Raw genomic sequence first — 20707 nt, 5'->3', positions numbered from 1 at the left:
CCAAGAAGGCCAGCCTGACACGCTGTCAGAATTCAATCCACGCACCATCTTCCTACTCCCCATCATTTCACTCTTCCCCTAAATACAGAAGAATTGCTTCTCCAATGCCCAGTGTTATGATTTACCATTTGGCAGCATGAGTTAGGAGGTGCTTGTATAAGCAAAACACAGCAATTCTCAGCCTACTTGTACATGTTATGACTATGGTTTCTGTAAAGTGAAGAGGAATCAAAGCCCATTGCTCTTGGATGCACCAAATCCCTCTAGATCATGTTTTCTGAGTCATTTGTGTATGCAACAGAAATAATGCACAGTCTTGTTTTCTCCTCTTCCTAACCCCATGGCAATGGAGGAAAAAAACTCCTCTAGTCTTGTTTACCTCCAATCAGCAAAGGGGCATGACAAAATAATGAAGTGCCTTCTGTCAGACAGGACTAGCTAATGCTTTTATCTTCCCTTTCTAATACCTTGCTTACAGAAACAGCGAAGAGGAAAAAGCACAAACACCACAAAGATGAAGAATTGTCTCAGACAACTTGTATAGTAGGAACAGATTTTATTTCCCTCCTGCCCTCCGTTTGTTCTGCCTTATTGTTCTCCCATTTTGTATTCCCTGATTCCTTTCCTAGGTCTAGTAATTGGCAACTTGTATTGTCCATTTCTATCAGGTCTGCAAGATCACTGCTGCATCAGTGCCTCCCTCCCTACAGGCTGTCACCAACAACTTTTGTGAGCTGACATTTCTCACAAAGTCGGCAGAACTGTACACTGCACAACTGGTTGCCAGGTGCTCATATATAAATATTTAATTGATACCTTTTTGTTTAGTAGTGACAACTCAAAAAAAACCACAGATGGAATGATATCAAACCCAGAATAAATTAATAAGACAGATAATGACTACTTTATTACATATAAAAGAATAAATCAGCTTTTTAGAGATCGCTTTCATTTCTTTGTATTAAAACATTGATTAAGCATCTTTCCACAAACACCACAGAGATTTCCAAAAATCCCAACCAAGCGAAACCAACAAAAAGAAAAAGGATGCCACGTTTAGCATCCAATGTGCTTCTAAACAGAGTAATTTGAGAATTTTCATCACTAGCAATTTTGTAAGGGTTAGTACTAAACTGATTGCATAGAAAGGCAATCCCATACCTCCTTAATGCTGATCATAAATTAAAATGCAGGAAAAAAGAGACATGCTCAAAAAAAGAATATCGACTTAAAACACTTCTGTCATTTGTTTCAGGATTACTGCCATACATTTCTGTATAATCTACAGCATATTTTTTTCAAAAGACAGCAATAAATGGGGAATGGTCTTTTGGTGAAAGTTCACAAGCCTGCTCTGGGGACTCAGCATGGCAGAGTGGGTCTCTGAACCACCTCTGCTCTGATGCAGGCAGTGTGGGGAACAAACAGGAGGAGCCAAAAGTCTCTGCAGTTATATGACTGGGGTGCTGTGAGAGATGGATACAGGCTCTTCAGGAAGGACACCATGGGAAGGCCTGGACAGGGACTTGCTCCCAGTGAAAGAGCAGCTGGAGTTCATGGAGCTGTGCCTGGGGATGGGCATCCCTGTTACAGACCTCCTGATCCCACAGCAGCACTTGGGCAATGCAGCATTGGATTGTATTAATGACAACTTCCCTACATGGGCAACCAACAAGGAAAGATGTTCTGCTGGACCTCGTACTTACAAACAACAAAGAACTGGTCAGAGATGGTGAATTTAGAGGCAGTCTGGGCTGCAGTAGCCATGTGATGATGATCTTCAGGATCTCAAGAGAAGGGACCAAAGTAGTAACCAGAACCACAACCTTGGATTTCAGGAGAGCAAACACCATCCTTTTGAGAGATTTTTTATAAGAACTTCATGGGATACAGCCCTGGAGAGAAGAGGGGTCCAGGAAAGCTGATTGATATTCCAGGGTCACTTCCTCCAAGCTCTAGAAAAGTTCATCCTGACAAACAAGAAATTAAGCAAAAGCAGCAAGGAGCTCCTTACTGAACTCAGACATACAAAGGAGGTGCAAGTACTAATTTCATTGTTAGTTTTCAGAGGACTTATGAGCCTGAACAATGGGATATTTTGATCGCTGGTTTATTTTTGATCATTCTAACAAAACTAGGCCCACTGCATGCATTTCTGGCCAGTCTTTTGTATCAGCAGTTCTTGGGGGCAGCATTAGGAGCTAAAATCACAGTTTTTTTCATAAAGAAGCAAAACCTTTCTTTCTCTAAAACAGAACAAAATCTGTTGATCTCAACATAAACATGATGTTGGAGGAGATACAATTTCAGGGTCTGAAGCTATATGTTATGAGGACAAAAAAAACCAAACAAAACCAAAGCACAAAATGCTGACCCAACATAATGGCATTAATAACTTTGCTATTAGGAGAAAATAACTTTGTTATGAGGGGAAAAAAATCACTTTACTCCAATAAAGTGATTTCAGGGGATGTTCAGGTGGGAATCATGGAGAATTTCTTCACAGAATGGGTTGTCAAGCATTGGAATGGGCTGCCCAGGGCAGTGGTGAAGTCAACATGCCTAGAAGTCTTTAAGAAATGACTGGACCTGGCCCTTAGTGCTGTGGTCCAGTTGACAACGTAGTGAGTAATCAAGGGTCAGACTCAATAATCTTGGGGGTCAGTCTTTGCCTAAATGATTATGTGATTCATGAGAAAGTGAACTAAAATTTACTCTCACATATGCAGTTATTCATGTTACTACGCTTTTAAAAAGTTATTTTATCTCTATCAACTTGAATCAAAATGTCAAATGATCAATTCTGTGAACTGATGATGAAATATTTAATAACTACAAAGTAAGTCATAACAGTGTTTCCTACTCTGCCCTCAAGTGTCTCTATAGGACACAGGAGAGGAGTGAGAATGCTGTAACCACCCTGCACAGGTTCTGGAAGGTCTGTACTACCTTCAGTGAAATGATAATGATCCCATCAGGATGGAGCTGCATCCAGGACACTGAGCGTAACGAGCACAAAGATATGTCAACTTTCTGTGATTAAATAATTTGTCAGTTTGATCCTCAGAATGATCTGTGCTCCTCCAGATTTATCAAAAGCCTGTGACTCCTACACATTCACTTCTCTGCTGAAACACCTTAATGAAAGCTGTCATTATTTTTGTAATTTACTTCTAAACTCTTCAGAGACACTTCTGCTTGAATATTGCTTTCTGAGCCTTTTGTTAAGGTGGAAGAAATTAGAGAATATTTTCAGGTCTTCCCCACTGATTTGTTCTATGCACATGATAGCTCTTAACAAAACCTTGTGTCACTGCTCCTAGTTTGAGGTGGACGAAGTTTTTGTCTTTCTCCACTTTGATACAAGAGGAGGAAAAAAGCCCACACTGAAAACAGCAATGTTAGGCACAAAAATAATTTTGAGAGGGACAAAGGGTATGTATGGTATTAGACTCACTTTCTGACACTCCCTTTTGAACTCCATGTCTTTGACCTTCACGCCCTTCTCTAAGTATTGTCCAAAACCAACAACGTTAATATTATATAATACAGGTAACTTCCCTCCTAGCACCAAAATATCTTTTAACTTGGTGACATAAATAAGATCACATCTTCTTTGAGCAATCGCTCTATAACTGTGTTACATCTGTAGTTTTGTGGCATACACCATAAATCTTCTACACAGATTACAATCAGAAATACAGAGAATCACAGAACCACAAGGTTGGACAAGACTGACAAGATCCATCAAGTCCTTTTAGCTGAATACCACCTTGACAACTAAACCACATTGTGAAGTGCCATGTCTACCTGTTTTGTGAACAATTCCAGGAATGCTAACTCAACCAGTTCCCTGGGGAGCCTGTTCCAATGCTTAACCACACTTTCAGTGAAAAAGATTTTTCCTAATATCCAACTTGAGCCTCCCCAGTACAACCTGAGGCCATTTCCCCTTCTCCTGTCACTTGTTGCCTGGAAGACACTAGCCCTCACCTTGCCACAACCTCCTTTCAGATAGTTGTGGAAGGCAATAATGTCTCTCCTGAGCCCTCTTTTCTTCAGATTGAACAACCCCTGTGCTCTCAGCTGCTCCTCAGAGAACTTATGTTTCAGACTCTTCAATCAGAGACAATTCAATCACAACTTTTCACTTAGTTATAGCTGTGCTAACTTGTCACTATTAATTTTTGAGAATCAAAAACCAAAAGAAGGAGCTTGCATATCACATCTACAGGAAAGTACAAATAACAGAAGATTGGCCTGCAGGAGCAATTTCTGCCTGCTTACAAAACACTTTGTCACTATCAAGTTTGATCTTTCATACAGAAGTGAAATACAGATGGTTTCTATAAAGTTTCTTGACTTGGAGTCAGGGCTTAAATACTACCTGTTATAGCAAGTCCTGCAGGTAGTGGAAAATCTGCATAAGATAATGCCCTGTACTACCATAAAATAAAAAGGCAAAAATATTAATAAGAAATTGCAAAATTATTCATTATAACAATTGCTCTTGAGTCATGCAAAGCTCTGATCAAACAGTTCAAAACATCAACAAGCCTTCAGTTCTGGAATCTGGAACAAGAGAAGGCAGGGAAAATCTTACAGAGGTGAGTCCCCACCTCTGATGAACCAGGATTGCTACTCATAAAACCAGAGACATAAAGTGATGGAAAACCTGGCAACAGTTATTCTTAAAACCAGACTGAATCCAGGACAAGCAGCACTGTAATAAACAACAGACCACTAGAGGACTACTAGAAGTTATTCTCCAACTTCAGTGAAGTCAAGCTGCAATAAAAGCATTCAGATAATAGATGTCATGTTGTATCTGATCACTGAAACAAAGTTAATCCAAAAAAGTAATTTGTTTTTAAATTACTGAAACAGTTTGTTCATTTAGTAAAAACTAAAGAGCACTAACCATTCCAGCTGAGATTAAGCCTAATTACTGCGATGCTAACAGAGAACCATCTCGAAATTGTCGTCCAGAATTAAAATACAAATGTGAAGCATTATCACCAAGTTTTATCATACTTACATGTTTCTTAAAATTGTCTCAGATTATATAAAATATACATTTTCTATTTGCAATTGTTATTTGGGAAGAATTATTTAGAAAGGCAAATTAACCCTTACACTGGTCTTCATATAAAACACTATTTCCTTTCACATTCCTTCTTGTTAGTTCTGTAGATTCAGAGATGCTTGTTCTGCGAAGGCTGCCTGTATTTTGACAATAGGCTATATCATCCAAAAAGTATGAAATACTTCATTCCCAATTAAAACACTACTAGGTGTTTAAACAAGTTGGAAGATCCCATTTTTCAGAAACACAGGAGTGTATTTTGCCCAGCCATGGCTTGCTACTAGTGTTATAGACAGTTATTTGGAGGCACGTACTTCATTCTTGCAGTGAGAATAAATGCAAAATCTCTCTTTATGCTGATCATACAAATACTGGCCTATTGGTTGTCACTAGAAAACCAATAATTTAAAATACAATTTTTGAGTTATTTTGTTAGTCCAGATCAAATCATAGTGAGGCGAAGAAATCATAACTATTGTTGAAACGTGTCTCCACAGAGAGAGGGAGAAAGAAGATAAAACAGGTTTCCATGGTTACTTTGTTAACCATCCCCATTTTTCTGTTTACATAGTTTATAAACAAGACACTATAAACAAGAAGAAATGAAATATTTATTAAGCTCTACATTACAGAATACTCCTGTCATATGTCATGTCTGTTTCAACGGCTGACTGTCCAGTGGAGCCCTAAGACACACCGACATCTCCTCACTGCTGGTGCTAGCCGGTACCTTATACCCCTACAAACATTACAAACCCCTGCTGAATGTGCACAGAGGAAGCCCTTGACCCAAGTAATTTATTTTCAGTAGAAGATGATGCCTTGCCTTGAAACCAACAATAAAACTGCAGGTTTCTCTCATGTAAGTAAAAGCTTTTGCTTGGCTATCAACTAAAACTTACTGATCATCAAAGGCTGCTCTCAGCTCAATCCATTTCAACAGTTGCAGTTTTAATCATTTACTTAAAATGCAAAAGAAGTTTTTCTTATCTTGAGTCATCACCATAAATGAAAGGTTAATTCTGTATAACAGCACTTTGAAGCAAAAATGTCAACTAAATCAGGTCATTTTTATCCCTTATACACTTTTATTTTAACTAGGCTTCTTATTGCTTGGGGGAGAAATGACAAGTAACTTTGTAGTACCACTAGTACAGGGAAGATTCCAGACATGCCATCAAAAGCTGAGAAGTTCTGTATGGAGAACCCAGCATGGAAAATTCTGGAGGTATTTTGGAGTTCTTGGTATCTGGACACCAAACTCATTTAGTTAAGAGGCAGCACTTGGCCTCAGGTCCTGTATGCACAGCCATCACACAGCAGCACAGCTCACTTCAAGAGTGACAGGTGACAAGAGTCCTGCAGTACTCAGGATCTCAACAAAATGTGTTAATTAGAATCATTGACTTGTTTAGTTTGTGAAAGACTCTTAGGATAATCAGGTCCAACCACTGATCCAACACTGCTGAGTCCACCATCAAACCTAGTCCCTAAGAACCATGACTACATGTCTTTTAAATACCTCCAGGGATGCTGACTCAAGCAGTACAGTACAGACCACTTACATAACATTGAGAGACAGATTTTTTTTTCTAAGAAGCAACATTTTTCCTGCTGTGTTGTACCCAAAGAGTGTCCTGGAAACTTGTGTAGATTAAACACTATCAGCCTGTCTACCATCCTACAGGCAAGCTTCTATATTTCACTTTGTGTTTGCAAAAATTTCTGTCCGTGAACACACTTACTTCTGTTAGACAATCTGTGAATTTTGCAGATCAGCTAATCTCTTCTCCATAGCAGGATCAACTTAGGTTACTCCTGAACAATGTTTGTCCTGAGTTATTCCCACACTGAGGGCATTCAGATGGGAAAATTTACCTGAGCAAGACATGACCTGCTTTGACTCTCCATTTCCATCCATCTACGTAATGTAATTTACATACATACGTATACTTCTAATATATATATAGATGCGCACATATACACAGACACATACGTTTACATGAGTAACTCAAAGAAAACCACCACTGTTCGTTACATTCTAATGTCAGTTGCTTATCACTGGTCAAAAAACTGAAGACAGTATTTAAAACTACTGCACTTCACTGGCAAATGTCCAATATTTAATACTTTCAGAGCAATAGTGTAATCCAGATTTGCAAAGCAATTCAATGTACCAAAATGCTAAATACATTTTAAATAATCTCTAAATCTACCACAACTGTCTCTGAAAGCCCTAGCATAAGGAATACTCTATATATTTTATCTCTATAGCTAGGAGATAATGTTCATTACATAGCATTAGTATTCACAAAAAAATTGTAGAGCAATACTTATTACTTATACATCCTGATTCGCTTTACATCAGTCAAGGCAGGATTCTTCTTTAGTTAATGTTTTTTTTCAAGTTTGGTGTTACATTACATAATTCAGGCGAGCAAACGGCATTTTGGTGTTCACACAGAACAGAGCAGCAGAGGCTGGTTGGAAAGTGGAGTCAACTATTGAAGTATCCAGCTATGTTGCTTGCAAGAAAGTGATAAATCTTCTCCAGGACAAAGGAAGCAAGAACCGTATGACAGCTGACAGTAATAATTATCCTTTGGTTGCCATGACCTTAGCTCGTTCTTCAGCACTCCATGGAAGTACTGCAATTACATTTGGGGGTTAGAATAGGAAGCCTACAGCATGCTATTTTACTCACTTATTTCAGACAGTAAGATAAATAGAAGCCTCAAGCTTTTGACCCTTCATTCCTCCAAAAGCATGAAACCTAGGCAATTATTTATTTGTCACCTCTAAGATGGAAGCCTTCATGAAATTTTGATTCACATAGCCTAGTTTCCTTAGGAGCTAGGAAAGGAGTGTTCCCCCTTCAACAGCAGCCCATAAACAACACATATTTGTAAAGATGTTAACTTGCAAGTTTTATATGTGCTTTCTTGATTTTACCTGAGCTGCTCAAAAGATCACTTTTTACTACATTTTCTATCTACATATATAACCCACCTAAATATATGCAATTAAGAGCACACACAGACTGAAATCACTGTATTTCCTTTTTTAGCTCTAAATTCATATCTGTGATGGGACAAGTCTAAATCCAACAGTTACTTCCTGCCCTGTTTTATCATCTGTTCTTGATGTTACATAAAGTGCTTATACTAAACATCACTGAGCTCTTATATAGCATTCTTAATCCATAAATCTCAAAGTACTTTACAAAGGATGACCATTATCCTGCTTCATCTATGAAAAGAAAAAATGCAGACATCTTCAGAGTGAAATTCGGATCTCAATAAACTCCCATAGTCCACAGTGAAGCTGGAATTGCACCTCCCATCACAGTACCACTGGTTAACCAGAACAGCATTCATCTCTGCAGAGCCTTCCATAACACTGGTGGCCTGTAAGCTGCACTCAGCAATTCCATACACCACTCAGGCATCAATCCAGAGAGAATACGGCTTTCAATATGGTATCTTATTCAGCTTGACAATCACTAAAACGCCTCCCCATCCCCCACAGGCAGCACTTTTAAACAGTGTACTTTACCCTTCTCCTGCTTACAGCTCTAACACACAAACATTACCATCAGTAGTGGAAATAACTGAGTCAAGTGCTGTGCTTGAGCTTTTCTACTGAAATCAATATTCCTTCAGACAGATACATTGGTGCCAAGGTCTGAAGGTTCCACTCAGGTGTCTCAAAGTATTTTCACCTTCACACAAACTCTAAAACTATCTGATCTAGGGGTAACTAGGTATGAGTTATCTAACCTCCTGCTTCATCCTTTCCTCTCTACTTTTTGATTTGTTTCCCATGTTTACTCTTTGCACCTTGCTCTAAGTTAGATGTTTAAACTCATAGACTGCCTTAACTCTATAAACTCTCCTACACTATTCAGAACACCTAGAACCAAGTAGAGATAAGGACCAAAAGCAGACTGTAAACTAACAACCACATGGTATACCAGAGTATTAATCTGATTGAAACTGACACACACTGCTGCATGGCCATAAAAGAAGGATGCTCTCTCTACTCCACTAATGCATCTGATGATGTTCTATCCAAATATCATGATGTGAGAAACTTTTCCAGTTTACAACTTTGGATTAAATTTAAGAGGTTATTGCTTTGATATGTGGTATCACGACCACTTCAAATCTACTTCTAGACCCAGGCAAGGCAAAGCAAGCTGACCCTGTGCACAAAGATGAGCCAAAGAGCCATGATCTTCATGAAAGGATTCAGAACACTTCAGTCTCCATAACACTACACACAATAAAGTAGCCAAGGAAGATAAAGGGATGCCCACAGCGATAAAGGGAATCATTCTGTATTCTCTGGTGCTAAGCCAGATAGATTATTCTGAGCAGCTCTTCCTAGAATCTTGTACATTATATGAACCACCTCCTGTCTGATCTGGTGCTTTCGGAAGAAAAGGCACAAAAGTAGAGGAAATTGTATAATAGACTGCATCTTCTGGAATGCACGTTTCCTAAAACGGGACTATCTTCAAAAAAACAGGCGGGCAGCCTGCTGGATTCCCATGCCATTCCCCAAGAGGTTCTAGAGGAAGCAAAGCCGGATCCCCTCGCAGGCGCAGCGGGACAAGGCGCGCAGCCCGGGGGTGGCGGCGGCAGCAGCAGCAGCAGCTGCGGGCAGCGGGCGGGGCAGGAGCGCCCCCCGGCGGCGGCGGCGGCGCGGCGCAGGCAGGGCCCCGCGGGAGCCGCTCCTGGCCGGGACCGCGGCTCCCCAGCCTTCCCCCGGGAGCGGAGCAGCCGCCAGGCAGAAAGGGGAAAGCCTTCGGCACTGAGGGATTTATCTTCTCCCGCAGGCGGCGGGGAACACAGGGCGGAAGGTTCGTCACACAGTCCTTTCTCATCAAGCCCTGAGCAGCAGCAGGGCCGGCGACAATAAATGGTTCAGTTCGAGGTGTGTGTTGGCTGCGATGTCATTTACCGAGCTGCATACAATTAATTTACCAGAAGCTGGAGTAGAAAAGAGTACTCTTTTCATCCCATTTTTTTTTTTCTGGCTCTGGTCTACATCTTAATTCCACTTTGAAGAGCATGTGGGTTTCTGCAACACATCTAAAACACACAACAACTTTGAGACTGAAGTTTATACCAGGCCTATCCTCCTATTTAGAAGCTGTAATCATATATTTTAGCATGCTAAAGTACAAATATAGACCACAAGAAGAAGAAAGACCACACTAAAAGGGTAAAAGACAAAAGAATTCCAAAAAAGCAAATAAAATTCAGCATATTCTGCAAACTTATACTCTAAGTCATATGAAAATTTACACATGCTTAGCTTTAACTAGAAGTGTTTGGTGGAAGTTGATGCAATACATAAAAATATTGCTTATGTATGATTTTTTTATATATTGACTTCTGTGACTCTGAAAATACTGATTGCTTAATCTATAAAAGATGCAAAGTCCCTCAGACTGAAATTATGTGTAAAATCCATCCAAATTCTGGCACTTAGAATTAGGGACAAAAGGTTCCTGTGACAAAACTTCCCGTGACAAAACTTCCCGGACTACAAAAAGAATAAAGTCAGAATCCTTAAAGTCACAGGTGGTTCAAGACTGCTGGGCACACACTTTCTTCCAATACACTGAAATGTAACCTGTGATGCAGCACTGTTAAAATACTCAGTAAAATTATTTAAAAGTAGCATGAACTGAATCTCTAAATACTTCATGTTTCAGAGTGTATTTCTTACTCATAGATAGTAACTCAAACACCCTGCAACAAAAATAACAAACTGTTTTAATTCACAGTTGCAACACATAAACATGATGAGATCTGTACATTGTTAATCCCAACTTCCCCACTTCAACAGTTTAAGTTAAATGTCACATTTACATAACATTTACATAAAGATTCAGTTTTGTTTATACAAACCCCAGCCTTATTTTTGCAACATGCTTGATGCTAATTCATTATATAACAACAGATTGTTTGCTGTTTTGAACAAATAAAAGGTTTCATTCTGAGAAGGTGTTTGAGAGACTGCAATTCCTCTGAAGCAATTTAGCACCCAGTCTTTATTACTGTTTCATCAAGTTTTTACGGTTGGCTTGTTTTAAAACAAACAAGGTATTTTAGACACTGTTCCCACTCTAAGACACCTCAACTGATTTTACACATCACGGTCACTTGTAGAGTTCACACTTGAGCTCAACACACAAACAGGAGAACAGTCACAGAGCCTTCCAATGCAATCCACAGGAGTTCCATTATAGACTTTTAGCATGGTCATGTTGGTCGAAAATTGGAACATTTTAGAAGATTCCAAGCACTATCCAGCTTGTTGGTTTTTACTGAGGTTTTTTGTTTTCTTTTTATTAATATCACTTTGCTCTTATCACTGCTTTCAACAGGAACACATTTTAGACCAGTGCTGACCCAGTCAAAAATTACAAACAACAGCACACATTGCAAAACTTCCAGTGCATCTGAAAGCAGAGCTCACAGGAGTCTGCAATGCAGCTGGATGCAACTGCAGTATTTTATAAAAAGAGCTATATTTTTCAACTTCTCCGTGCAGAGGTCTCTATGGATGGATTAGCTGCTATTCTCTTCTGCTTTAAAACTTTAAAATTATTTTTGCAGAAACCCTAAGGCCCCATATTGAAAGTAAGAAAGAATTCTCTAAGCTAATATCACTACTTCTTCACAGCAATGAAATAAATGCTTTAACCTTAAAATGACGTATAAATTAGACATGAAGCCAATTCAGTCATATCTACTGATTATTACAGTTCTGTTCATTACCAACAAGACTACATATTTAGGTTTAATATATGCTAACAATCAGAAAATTTCAAGTAAGTCTTGACAAAAGCTCTCTCCAGCACATCACACCACATCTACATCACAATATTTGCAAAGATGGGAAGAATCACATTTTGTTCCTATTAGGGCCTTGGCTAAGGAGGCATTATTTCAGTGGTCTTTCTTTTCCAAGGGGATGTTTTTGTAACACAACCTGGAAACGGCCCATTTCTGTCTTGGTCTGCTCCAGAATCTTGTATCACAGCTTGACACTCTTGACTGAAAATACTGCTTCTGCTATCTCCACTGGTTTTATCTGCACTGTTCCAGAGGCATACAAAGATCCAGGATTTTAAGACTAGGGAATACTTACTAGAGTCTCATAGCCTGCAAGTCTCCTTGCTTTGCTTAAAGGCTAGGTAGGGATTAACCCAAAAGAGAATTCAAGTACAGCAGTTACACACATTCTACACCCAGTGGTCCTAGCTGCACATGACAAACAAATCATCAGCATTCCTGGATCCTTCCCCAGGAAACCTATCAGTAGATTTAAGTGGAATGATGCAGTGCATCACTTTCATCATTGGCAGGTTTTACTGTCTACAGGACTTTGATGATTACAGATAGATATAAATTGTTTCCCTTCATCCAGACATATTTCTGCTTACTCAATACTATTGTGCAAACACTGATCCAAATGAGAAAACTGAGACAGATACACAAAATTTTCAGAGACATACCACAGGTTATAGTCAAAAAAAAAAAAAAAAAAAAAAAGGAGTATTTTTTTTATTCAGTACATCTCCCATTGACACAGGTACACAAAAAAGTCAAATATATCTGCTCCAGCTAGTCATCCAGGACTTCCAAGGAAAGCAGAACAAAGATTTAGCAAAATTGGTTAGGATCAACCTTATTTGGAATAGACCAGCCAAATCCATACAAGCAGAAACTGTTCTACAGGGCACCACGTTGTCTTCAAGGTGTCTGAAGGAAGGTAAGTGCAGCACTGTGGCCATATTTTAAGACAAAAGGCCAACTAAAATGTCATCCTTAAAAGAGGAGTTCCAAGAGTAAATACTAAGGAACTACGAGGTGGTGGCACAGGAAGACAAAGTTGATGTACTTGTAATCCACACTACCTATCAGAAACAAGTGGCCTATTGGTGTGAAGGACCCCCAGCACCACACACAGGTTTTTGTTCTTGGGAAAACATTGTGGTTTGCTTCAGAAGACAGCTTGGGCACGCACTGTTGTGAGAATTGGGACTCTTCAGCTTAGAGAAGGCTCTAGAAAGACCTTACTGCAACCCTTCAAGATTTAAAGGGGGCTTACAAGAAAGTTGGGAACAGATTGTTGAATAGAACCTACTAGAACTGGACAATGGCTTCAAGCTAAAGGAGGGTAGATTCAAACAGATGGAAAGAAGAAATTTTTTATCACAATGAGGATGATGAAACACTGGAACAAGTTGCTGAGAGGCAGTAGATGCCTCATGCCTGGAAATATTTGAGGTCAAGTTGGACAGGGCCCTGAGCAACTTGACCTAGTGGAGGCTGTACCTACTCACTCCAGGGTAGGATGCGCTAGGCAATCCTTAACGGCCCCTTAGAACAAAAACTATTGTATGATTCAATGGCTGCTGTGTATGCTTTGAGGCTTACTAGGTATTCAGGACACAGAGTGAACCAAAAAGTCAAATTTCTTGACAAAACAAAGAAGGGAGAATGCATCCCTGGGATAACTAGCATTTTCAAAGGTAGAGCTGTCTACCCACATACTTTATCAACACTGCTGGAGAAAAGCAGAATCTCATTAGACTGTGCTGTCTATCCCAGCTAGAACATGTTAGATGATCAATGATATTTTATGGGCAGCTACATTCAAAAGAGCAGCAGGGACAGAATAGCATTAGCAGCAGTATTTGGTTCCCAAGAGAAGGCCACATGTTACACTGAACCTCACAGAGAATCTGTGTCCAGCTGTTGGAGCCAAGGATCACCACTGAGCTTACCCAGCAATGGAGTTAGAGAACTGCTGCAGTGTATGTTGACTTTCCAAGACCAGTGTGCATTAAAGGGAAAGGGGAAACTCAGAAGTTTGGGACTTGTTATTGTAGAAATTTTGGGGTGTGTTGGGGTTTTTTGGTCAGTTGTTTTCATGTTTGGGTTGGTTTCTTTTTGGGTTTTTTTTTTTTTTTTTTTCAATACAGTGATAAAAAGATCTGCTTGGGTTTCTTTTTAAGCAGGAGAATTGACTTCTTTGGCTTGGGACAGCTTGAAGATGTGGAATCCCATGGGATCCTACAGCAAACTCACACAGGAGTTGAGCCAGATGACAAACAGATTTTTCCATTTTTTTCTTTCATAATCATACCTTAGAACAATAGTCCCCTCTTTAACCACAGGATCATCCTGCCCTTACACAGAAGTGTTCTTTTCCTAACTAAAAAACATTAGAAGTCACCACACAGTAGATTTTGATCCTAAAGGTAAACTATGCCATGCTTTACCTGAGAAAACTAAAAAAGTGGGTGATTTCCAAGTTTTATATCCAGACTACTTTTGCACTCAGGACTAAGCTAACCTAAATAACCTGCAACTCTACACAAGCTAAAGTAATTGCAAACCATGGGGTGAGCTGAGAGCACTGCTAACAGATGGATGGCTTTTGGAGACACTGGGGGTGCATGGTCCTGCAGCTCTCTTCAAAGCCAGATCTGTACTGAAATGAGTATGATTCACACTTTTTCAAAGGCACAACAGAAGTGAAAGCATAGTGATTTTTCAAAAGAATCATGCCTGCAGGAACTGTCATTCTTCCCCACTGTCCTCATCAGTGCTGTCCTAAAGGAAGCACTGTTTGGCATCAGGACTGTAAATACTCCCACAAATTCACAATTTTATGTCATCCAATGCCCTGTTCTCAGCACTGGATGAAATGCCTAGATAAAATAGCTTCAGTGAGCAAAAAGCAACAGCCTCTCTTTCTCCTCTGAACTGCTAGGCTAAAGGCTATTTCTATATATTTTAACTCTTAAAATACACCTATTGCTCCATTCTGAGAATGCTCTGATTTAGGAGAAAAAGGGTTGTTTTTCCTGCAGTCACATTGGGAAAATATTACTACATTTGTTTATGTGACTTAAATACATGATTGATAATTTTAGTAATCCTAAAATAGTAGCAAATAGGTTCTTTCATATCATTGTGTGAAAACATGAGGAAAATAACCTGCCAAATATAGTAGTATATTTTGCATTACTACTACCAAACCCAAGCTATCACATAAGTACTAATCCTTCCCTGGTGAGTTTTCAGGATGCCTGCTTCAAATATAACAGTATAGCTAACAAATGTTCAAAACCCAGATCCCCACATACTCAATTGCACTTTACTTTCAAAAATACATATTCCAAGACACCACTTGATTTCAGCTGGCAAGCAGTAACTAAAAATCTAGTCCCAGAATCCAGCTCAGTCTAAGTCAGTAAACAACACATTATTAGCCATTACAGTATAATAGGTACCTATCCATAGTTCATTTGAAAATATGAGATTTTTAAACTTTTCCAAGCTATCCTCATCTGTGCTTCTGATAACATCTTTAAGACATAGATAGGTAGACAGAAATTATTTTCTAATATTTTTTTACTAAGAACACAGAAAAAACCCTGTGTAGTTGTAATTCCCTGTAATACTTTGTGTCATGCTTCACTTGGGGAAGCCACTGACTGTGTACACCAGGCTAGTACATACAGTCCTAGTTCCTTTATCAGCACTTAATTAGACAGATCGTCCTTTTAGCAGAGACTATTTTTAGTTTTGTTGTCCTTATACTTAGTATTTGCAAGTGTCATACTGGGTTCCCTGTTCCATGGCAGGGTTGAGTCATACTTAAAACAATATCATCTCTTTTGCATTTCAAATACTACCTCATAGACTTTCAATGCTTCTTGCAACTCAGGTTTGTTTGGGTTGATGTTTTGTCTTTCTACTGGTTTATTTCAAATGTAAATGAAAACTGTGAAGAGGAGAATATAATATTTATGACGGGGTTGTATGAACACAGGAGATGAACTGCAAGTTCTCATCAGAGACTGTCTAGGCAAAAAAAGGCAGTAGCTTTCTAAAATTCCCAAGACAGACCAACAGAAGATATTAACACTAAGTCTGTTTCCTACTCCAAAGTCACCTATTAAAAGGAATTTTTAAAATTTTTTTTTAAAGTTAAAGAAACACCAAGCAAAACTCATTCTGGTACAATAGAAGAAAAAAATTCTCCTCATCAGTACATCTACAGAGAAAGCAGATGATGTAGTTAACACAGGTAGGTAACAGGCTGAAAATGACTAAGCTGAAGTTAGAAGAGGAATTGCACAGGACACAGCTGGCTTTGGAAAAATCATACATTAGTCAAAGATGACATTCACCTCATGCCAATTCCATAGCTATTTGCAGTCCAGCATCACACAAACATGCAACTCAAATACTGCACCTCCTCTTGGGATGTAAAGCAATGCTGTATGAGAGAACAATATCTTATTACAGTCCTTGTATGAAGCAAATTAAAATACTTCATGGCAGAAGCATTACGACAAGCTCAAACTTAGTACATCAATGCTTACTATGATTCTACTCTTGGTTAAGTAGTTGTACACATTTCCAGACCACCTTCTTGGACACAGTATTTCTTTTATAAAGTAGCATCTTTAAAATCATGTCTCAGTATGATTTCAATTTCTTACACAATTATTTACAAACAAAATCTGCTCATCAAAATATAGATGTAATCAATTTTGTAGAACTGATACCAGAACTATATATTGAGTTGTCCAAGAACTCTAAAACCCAAGTGCATTCAGTAATATTGACACTATGCCTTTAATGAAGGGAGCCATCTGTTAAACATTGTGATGTTACACAGAAAGAGATTAAAAAAATGGCCCTAACTTTACAAAGTCTACAGCTCAAAGGTTATAAGAAGTGAGCTAGCCTGTGCAACCTTAAAACAAACCCAATGTTCCTTGTGACCTAGGCTTGTATGATCTCATATCTGGTGCCAAAAACCACTGCATCAAAGCTACAGGGACTCCTGTGTGAAGCTTTAGATAGTCTTTATCCAGGAAATATGACAAAGTAGCCTAAAATAAAGAGTTCAGCAGCAAAGCCAACTCAAGGAAAGGCTGACACCACCCAATCCTTATGGTGGGACCCAAATATACTCTGGCTCATACATACTGGATTCATTCTTCCAAGGTAGAGTTCTTCACCAATAAACATCTCAGTAGATAAAATAACTGACAGAATTCATTCTCTAAGTGCCCAAATACCACAGAAAAATTAATCTTTCAGGGTACACACTACACTTCTTTGTAAAGATCAGTAGATGGTAATAGGTATTTTATTAAAAATGAAGGCAAACACATTCTTGGTGAACATCCATGACTGCCCACACAAAAAACTCTAAACAGCAAAAACAGTTTCTCAGCATAGAATTCAAATGCATTAACCTCCCTTTTCTTGCTCAAGTGCCCTGCTTTAATTGCTTCATCCCTCTAAATACCATCAACCAAAGCACTCAAACAATTATTCCACTTTCTTTATTCATCTTCAGAACATAGTCCATTGCACGCATTGAATAAATTGGTTTTTCTGTTGAGAATATAAGACTCCCCTCCACACTCCAAATTTTCTATAAAATTCAAGCCCTTTTTACAAAATATGAAGGTACTAGAGTTATCAATAAAAAAAGAGTTTTTAAAAGCTGTTCTTCAATACAAGAAAAAGATTTTCACAGCCACTGAAATTTCCTGAATCATGTTTTCCTGAAGAAGTTCATTAGAAAGTGACATTAGGTAGATAGCCAAGACAAATAGTTAAAATTTTTCATACTAAAAAATCAGCAGAAGACAAAAGCTTACCTGACCAGAAAGCGATGCAGCCCAACATCAAAACTTCTGTAAGAAAAAAAAAAAATTAAAAATTACTACTCTGTTGAGTATTGTACAAACACTATGTCTCAAAACAATAATACTAAATATAAAGATAAAGAACTGATAAAGCAAAGAGCAAAAGTGTAACACACAATTTCCTTTCTGTGATGACACATGAAATTTAAGATGATCATCATATGAAAAGATTTAGGTGCATGTTATAAAGCTCACAAATCTCTTATTGGAGTATTTATTCAACAAAGTATTAACATTCAGAGTATTATAACACACATAAAACATAAAACATGTATATACTGTTACTGGAAATAATGTAAGCATCCTGGTCACCAGCACATTCTCTGTCATATGCAAGTAGATCCTCTGTGCAAAGCTCCTGTGTAATCTCCCCTTTTCTGCTCTGTACTGCACTAAAATGCAAAGGACTGCTGTGAATTCTCTCCATGATAAAGAATAATCAAAAAATCCCCTTATTTTCCCTTCAAATGCAGAATTTCCAAGAAGCAGACCTTACAATTGTGTTCCACTCACATAAGTAAGCAAACTCACTTTGAGGACTTCTGACAGTAAGTACAAGTTGGATCACATTAAATTACAAGAACCATGTTGGAAATCTTCAGCCCTTACAACATACATTGACAGTAGCTGTCAGCATTTCTTCCCCTTTTCTGGTTCCTCCATTCCTAAGATAACTCAGGAGAACCAAGGTCATGAACAATGTACTAGCAAATCCTTGACACTACAGGAAGGTATCTGCTGATTTGAGACATTTACCTTGTATCTGAAGTATGTGCCAGCCTTATGGGACTATCCATATAACCCCAGATTAACTGTGTGCAGTGGCACAGGTGGAAACTGCAAGTGTCTTATTCCCAGTACTGGACTTGCTCTGGATTGGGCTTATATTTCACATACAGAAAAAACATTTTGGCATATACTAAGCTCTTGAGCATTCTGTTCCAAAAAAACTAATTGGTCTTTTTGAGTACAACACAGTTTTATTTGAACAGTACTGCTTTCTGTGTGCTGCTTTCTAACTGAAAGAACATGAGAAATCATGAGATAGTTAATGGCATCCTCATAACAGCAGACAGATAAAGAGCTGCAGAAATCCCAGGAATTAAGAATTAACAGGAAAAGGAAGTCCACTTGTTCAGCAGGGTAGAGAGGAGAGCAACAAAGTTCTCACTGAAAAGCTGCCTTGTAACAGAAAAACATCCTGCCAGAAACACATACCTGGTCATCATTAAATCTGTATTCTTCACAACTCTTTCCTGAAATCATTCCACCTTTGATATTATTGTCACATTTCTGTGCAATTAAACTGCATGAAGTGCATCCAGTTATCTTTCTGCATTTCTCCTACTTGGATATGTATTGCATTTTGTCTCCCTCTCTTCATTAAAATATTCTGTGTTGTACAGACAGTTTTCTGTATTGGAGCTGGACACAGTTTGTACTTTTAACTCTGCAAACCTTTTCTTCCTAGGACCAAACACTCAATGTTTGTGCTGGGACAGGGAGACAAAGAAACTTGCAGAGTTTCAGGAGAGAGCTGTATGTGAAACAGCCACCTTGCACATCTTCAGCCAGGCTGACCTTTTCAAGTTCTCCCAGCTGTTCTCCATGGCAATCACCAAATCTGCTACAGTCTCTGATGGGACACACACACACAGCCTCTTGTGGACAGGGATGTGGAACATAAAAATATCACTACTTTTGACACTGAGCCAAAAGCCAAAGGACTTGGCTTACCAAAAGCATGAAAAGAGAATGGTCCTGCTAACTTGAGATATCAGAGCTGAAGGAGATTAGGGTGGACAAAGCTGAGGCAGAGTGGGTTCAGACCGGAAGGGAAAACAAGGTAGTTTGCTGTAGATGCCATGACATGCCATCTTTGCCTCATTTTTCACTCTCTCCAAAACATTATTTTTAAAGCATCTATATTTATATAAAACATATATCTAAAGCACTTACTATTAGAAAAGTTTTGTAAGTTTACTTCATAGAGGCTTTAGCTATTGGATATTTTGTGGAAGTATTTTTTGTAAGTATTAAAAATAAACATGCATAAAACCAATTTATTAGAATTAAAAAAAAAACAAGAAGGAAAAATTATCAGAGCCTCACTAGATATAATTCAGCATACATAGACAGAGCCCATTGTTCCTAGGTTTGATTATGTGTTGATACATTTCAACAGTCTACTCAAGATCCTGAATTCTAAACAATGTAAGCAGTCCTTTAAGATACAACTACACTATGACCAACAGAATTTTGATATTATACAGCATTATCTGAGTGTGCAGATAGATCTTAAAGACACTTCAAGACAGTATCATTGATTAGTTCCAAAAGCAAGACTATCAAGGCTGAACAAGTTCAAATTGTAAATGGGAGAAATGGTTGCATTACCTAAGGCTATGGATATTGCCTACATACACCTGGCATAATGAATAGAAATATTGTGCAAAGCACAAACACTGAAAGAAAGCATTATGGAAGGCTGGTTTTGACAAAACACTACCACATAGACTTTTGACTATTCTTGTTCATGTTTAAGTACATACTGCAAGTAAGTCGACAAGTAAAGTAAAAATACAGTGAAGCAGCAATGGAAGCAGATCTAGCAGATGCAAGGAATACCTCCATTCTCATATGGAAATGTTAAAAAGGGGTAAAAGACTTCACACAGCTTGTTAAATCCAGAAGTTCCCTGCAAAATACAGGATTTAGCTGGTGGTTCTTGCAATTTAGAGTGCCTCAGTTATGTAAGTTTCAGAAATCCTATAATGAGCGTAATTTTTCAAAATAAACATTTAAATTAAAATCTAAAATAACAAGAGAAAGGATATTCTCAGCAATTTACATGA

At 38.5% G+C, this 20707-nt stretch overlaps 1 protein-coding gene across 2 annotated transcripts in view; it reads right to left on the bottom strand.

The window, feature by feature from the left end:
* HHAT (hedgehog acyltransferase) overlaps window positions 1–20707 on the bottom strand; it is a 145961-nt gene that overhangs the window by 94975 nt on the left and 30279 nt on the right. For both annotated transcript variants that reach the window (XM_083856828.1, XM_083856829.1), the window contains one exon: window positions 17805–17840. In XM_083856828.1, the coding sequence (XP_083712954.1) occupies window positions 17805–17840 (36 nt within the window). The remainder of the gene's footprint in view (window positions 1–17804; window positions 17841–20707) is intronic.

This window comes from Zosterops lateralis, assembly GCF_965231275.1.
Source record: "Zosterops lateralis genome assembly, chromosome: 3".
Taxonomy (NCBI): Eukaryota; Metazoa; Chordata; class Aves; order Passeriformes; family Zosteropidae; genus Zosterops; species Zosterops lateralis.
Note: the sequence above shows the minus strand (reverse complement) of the source record. Positions and strands in the feature narration are given on the sequence as shown.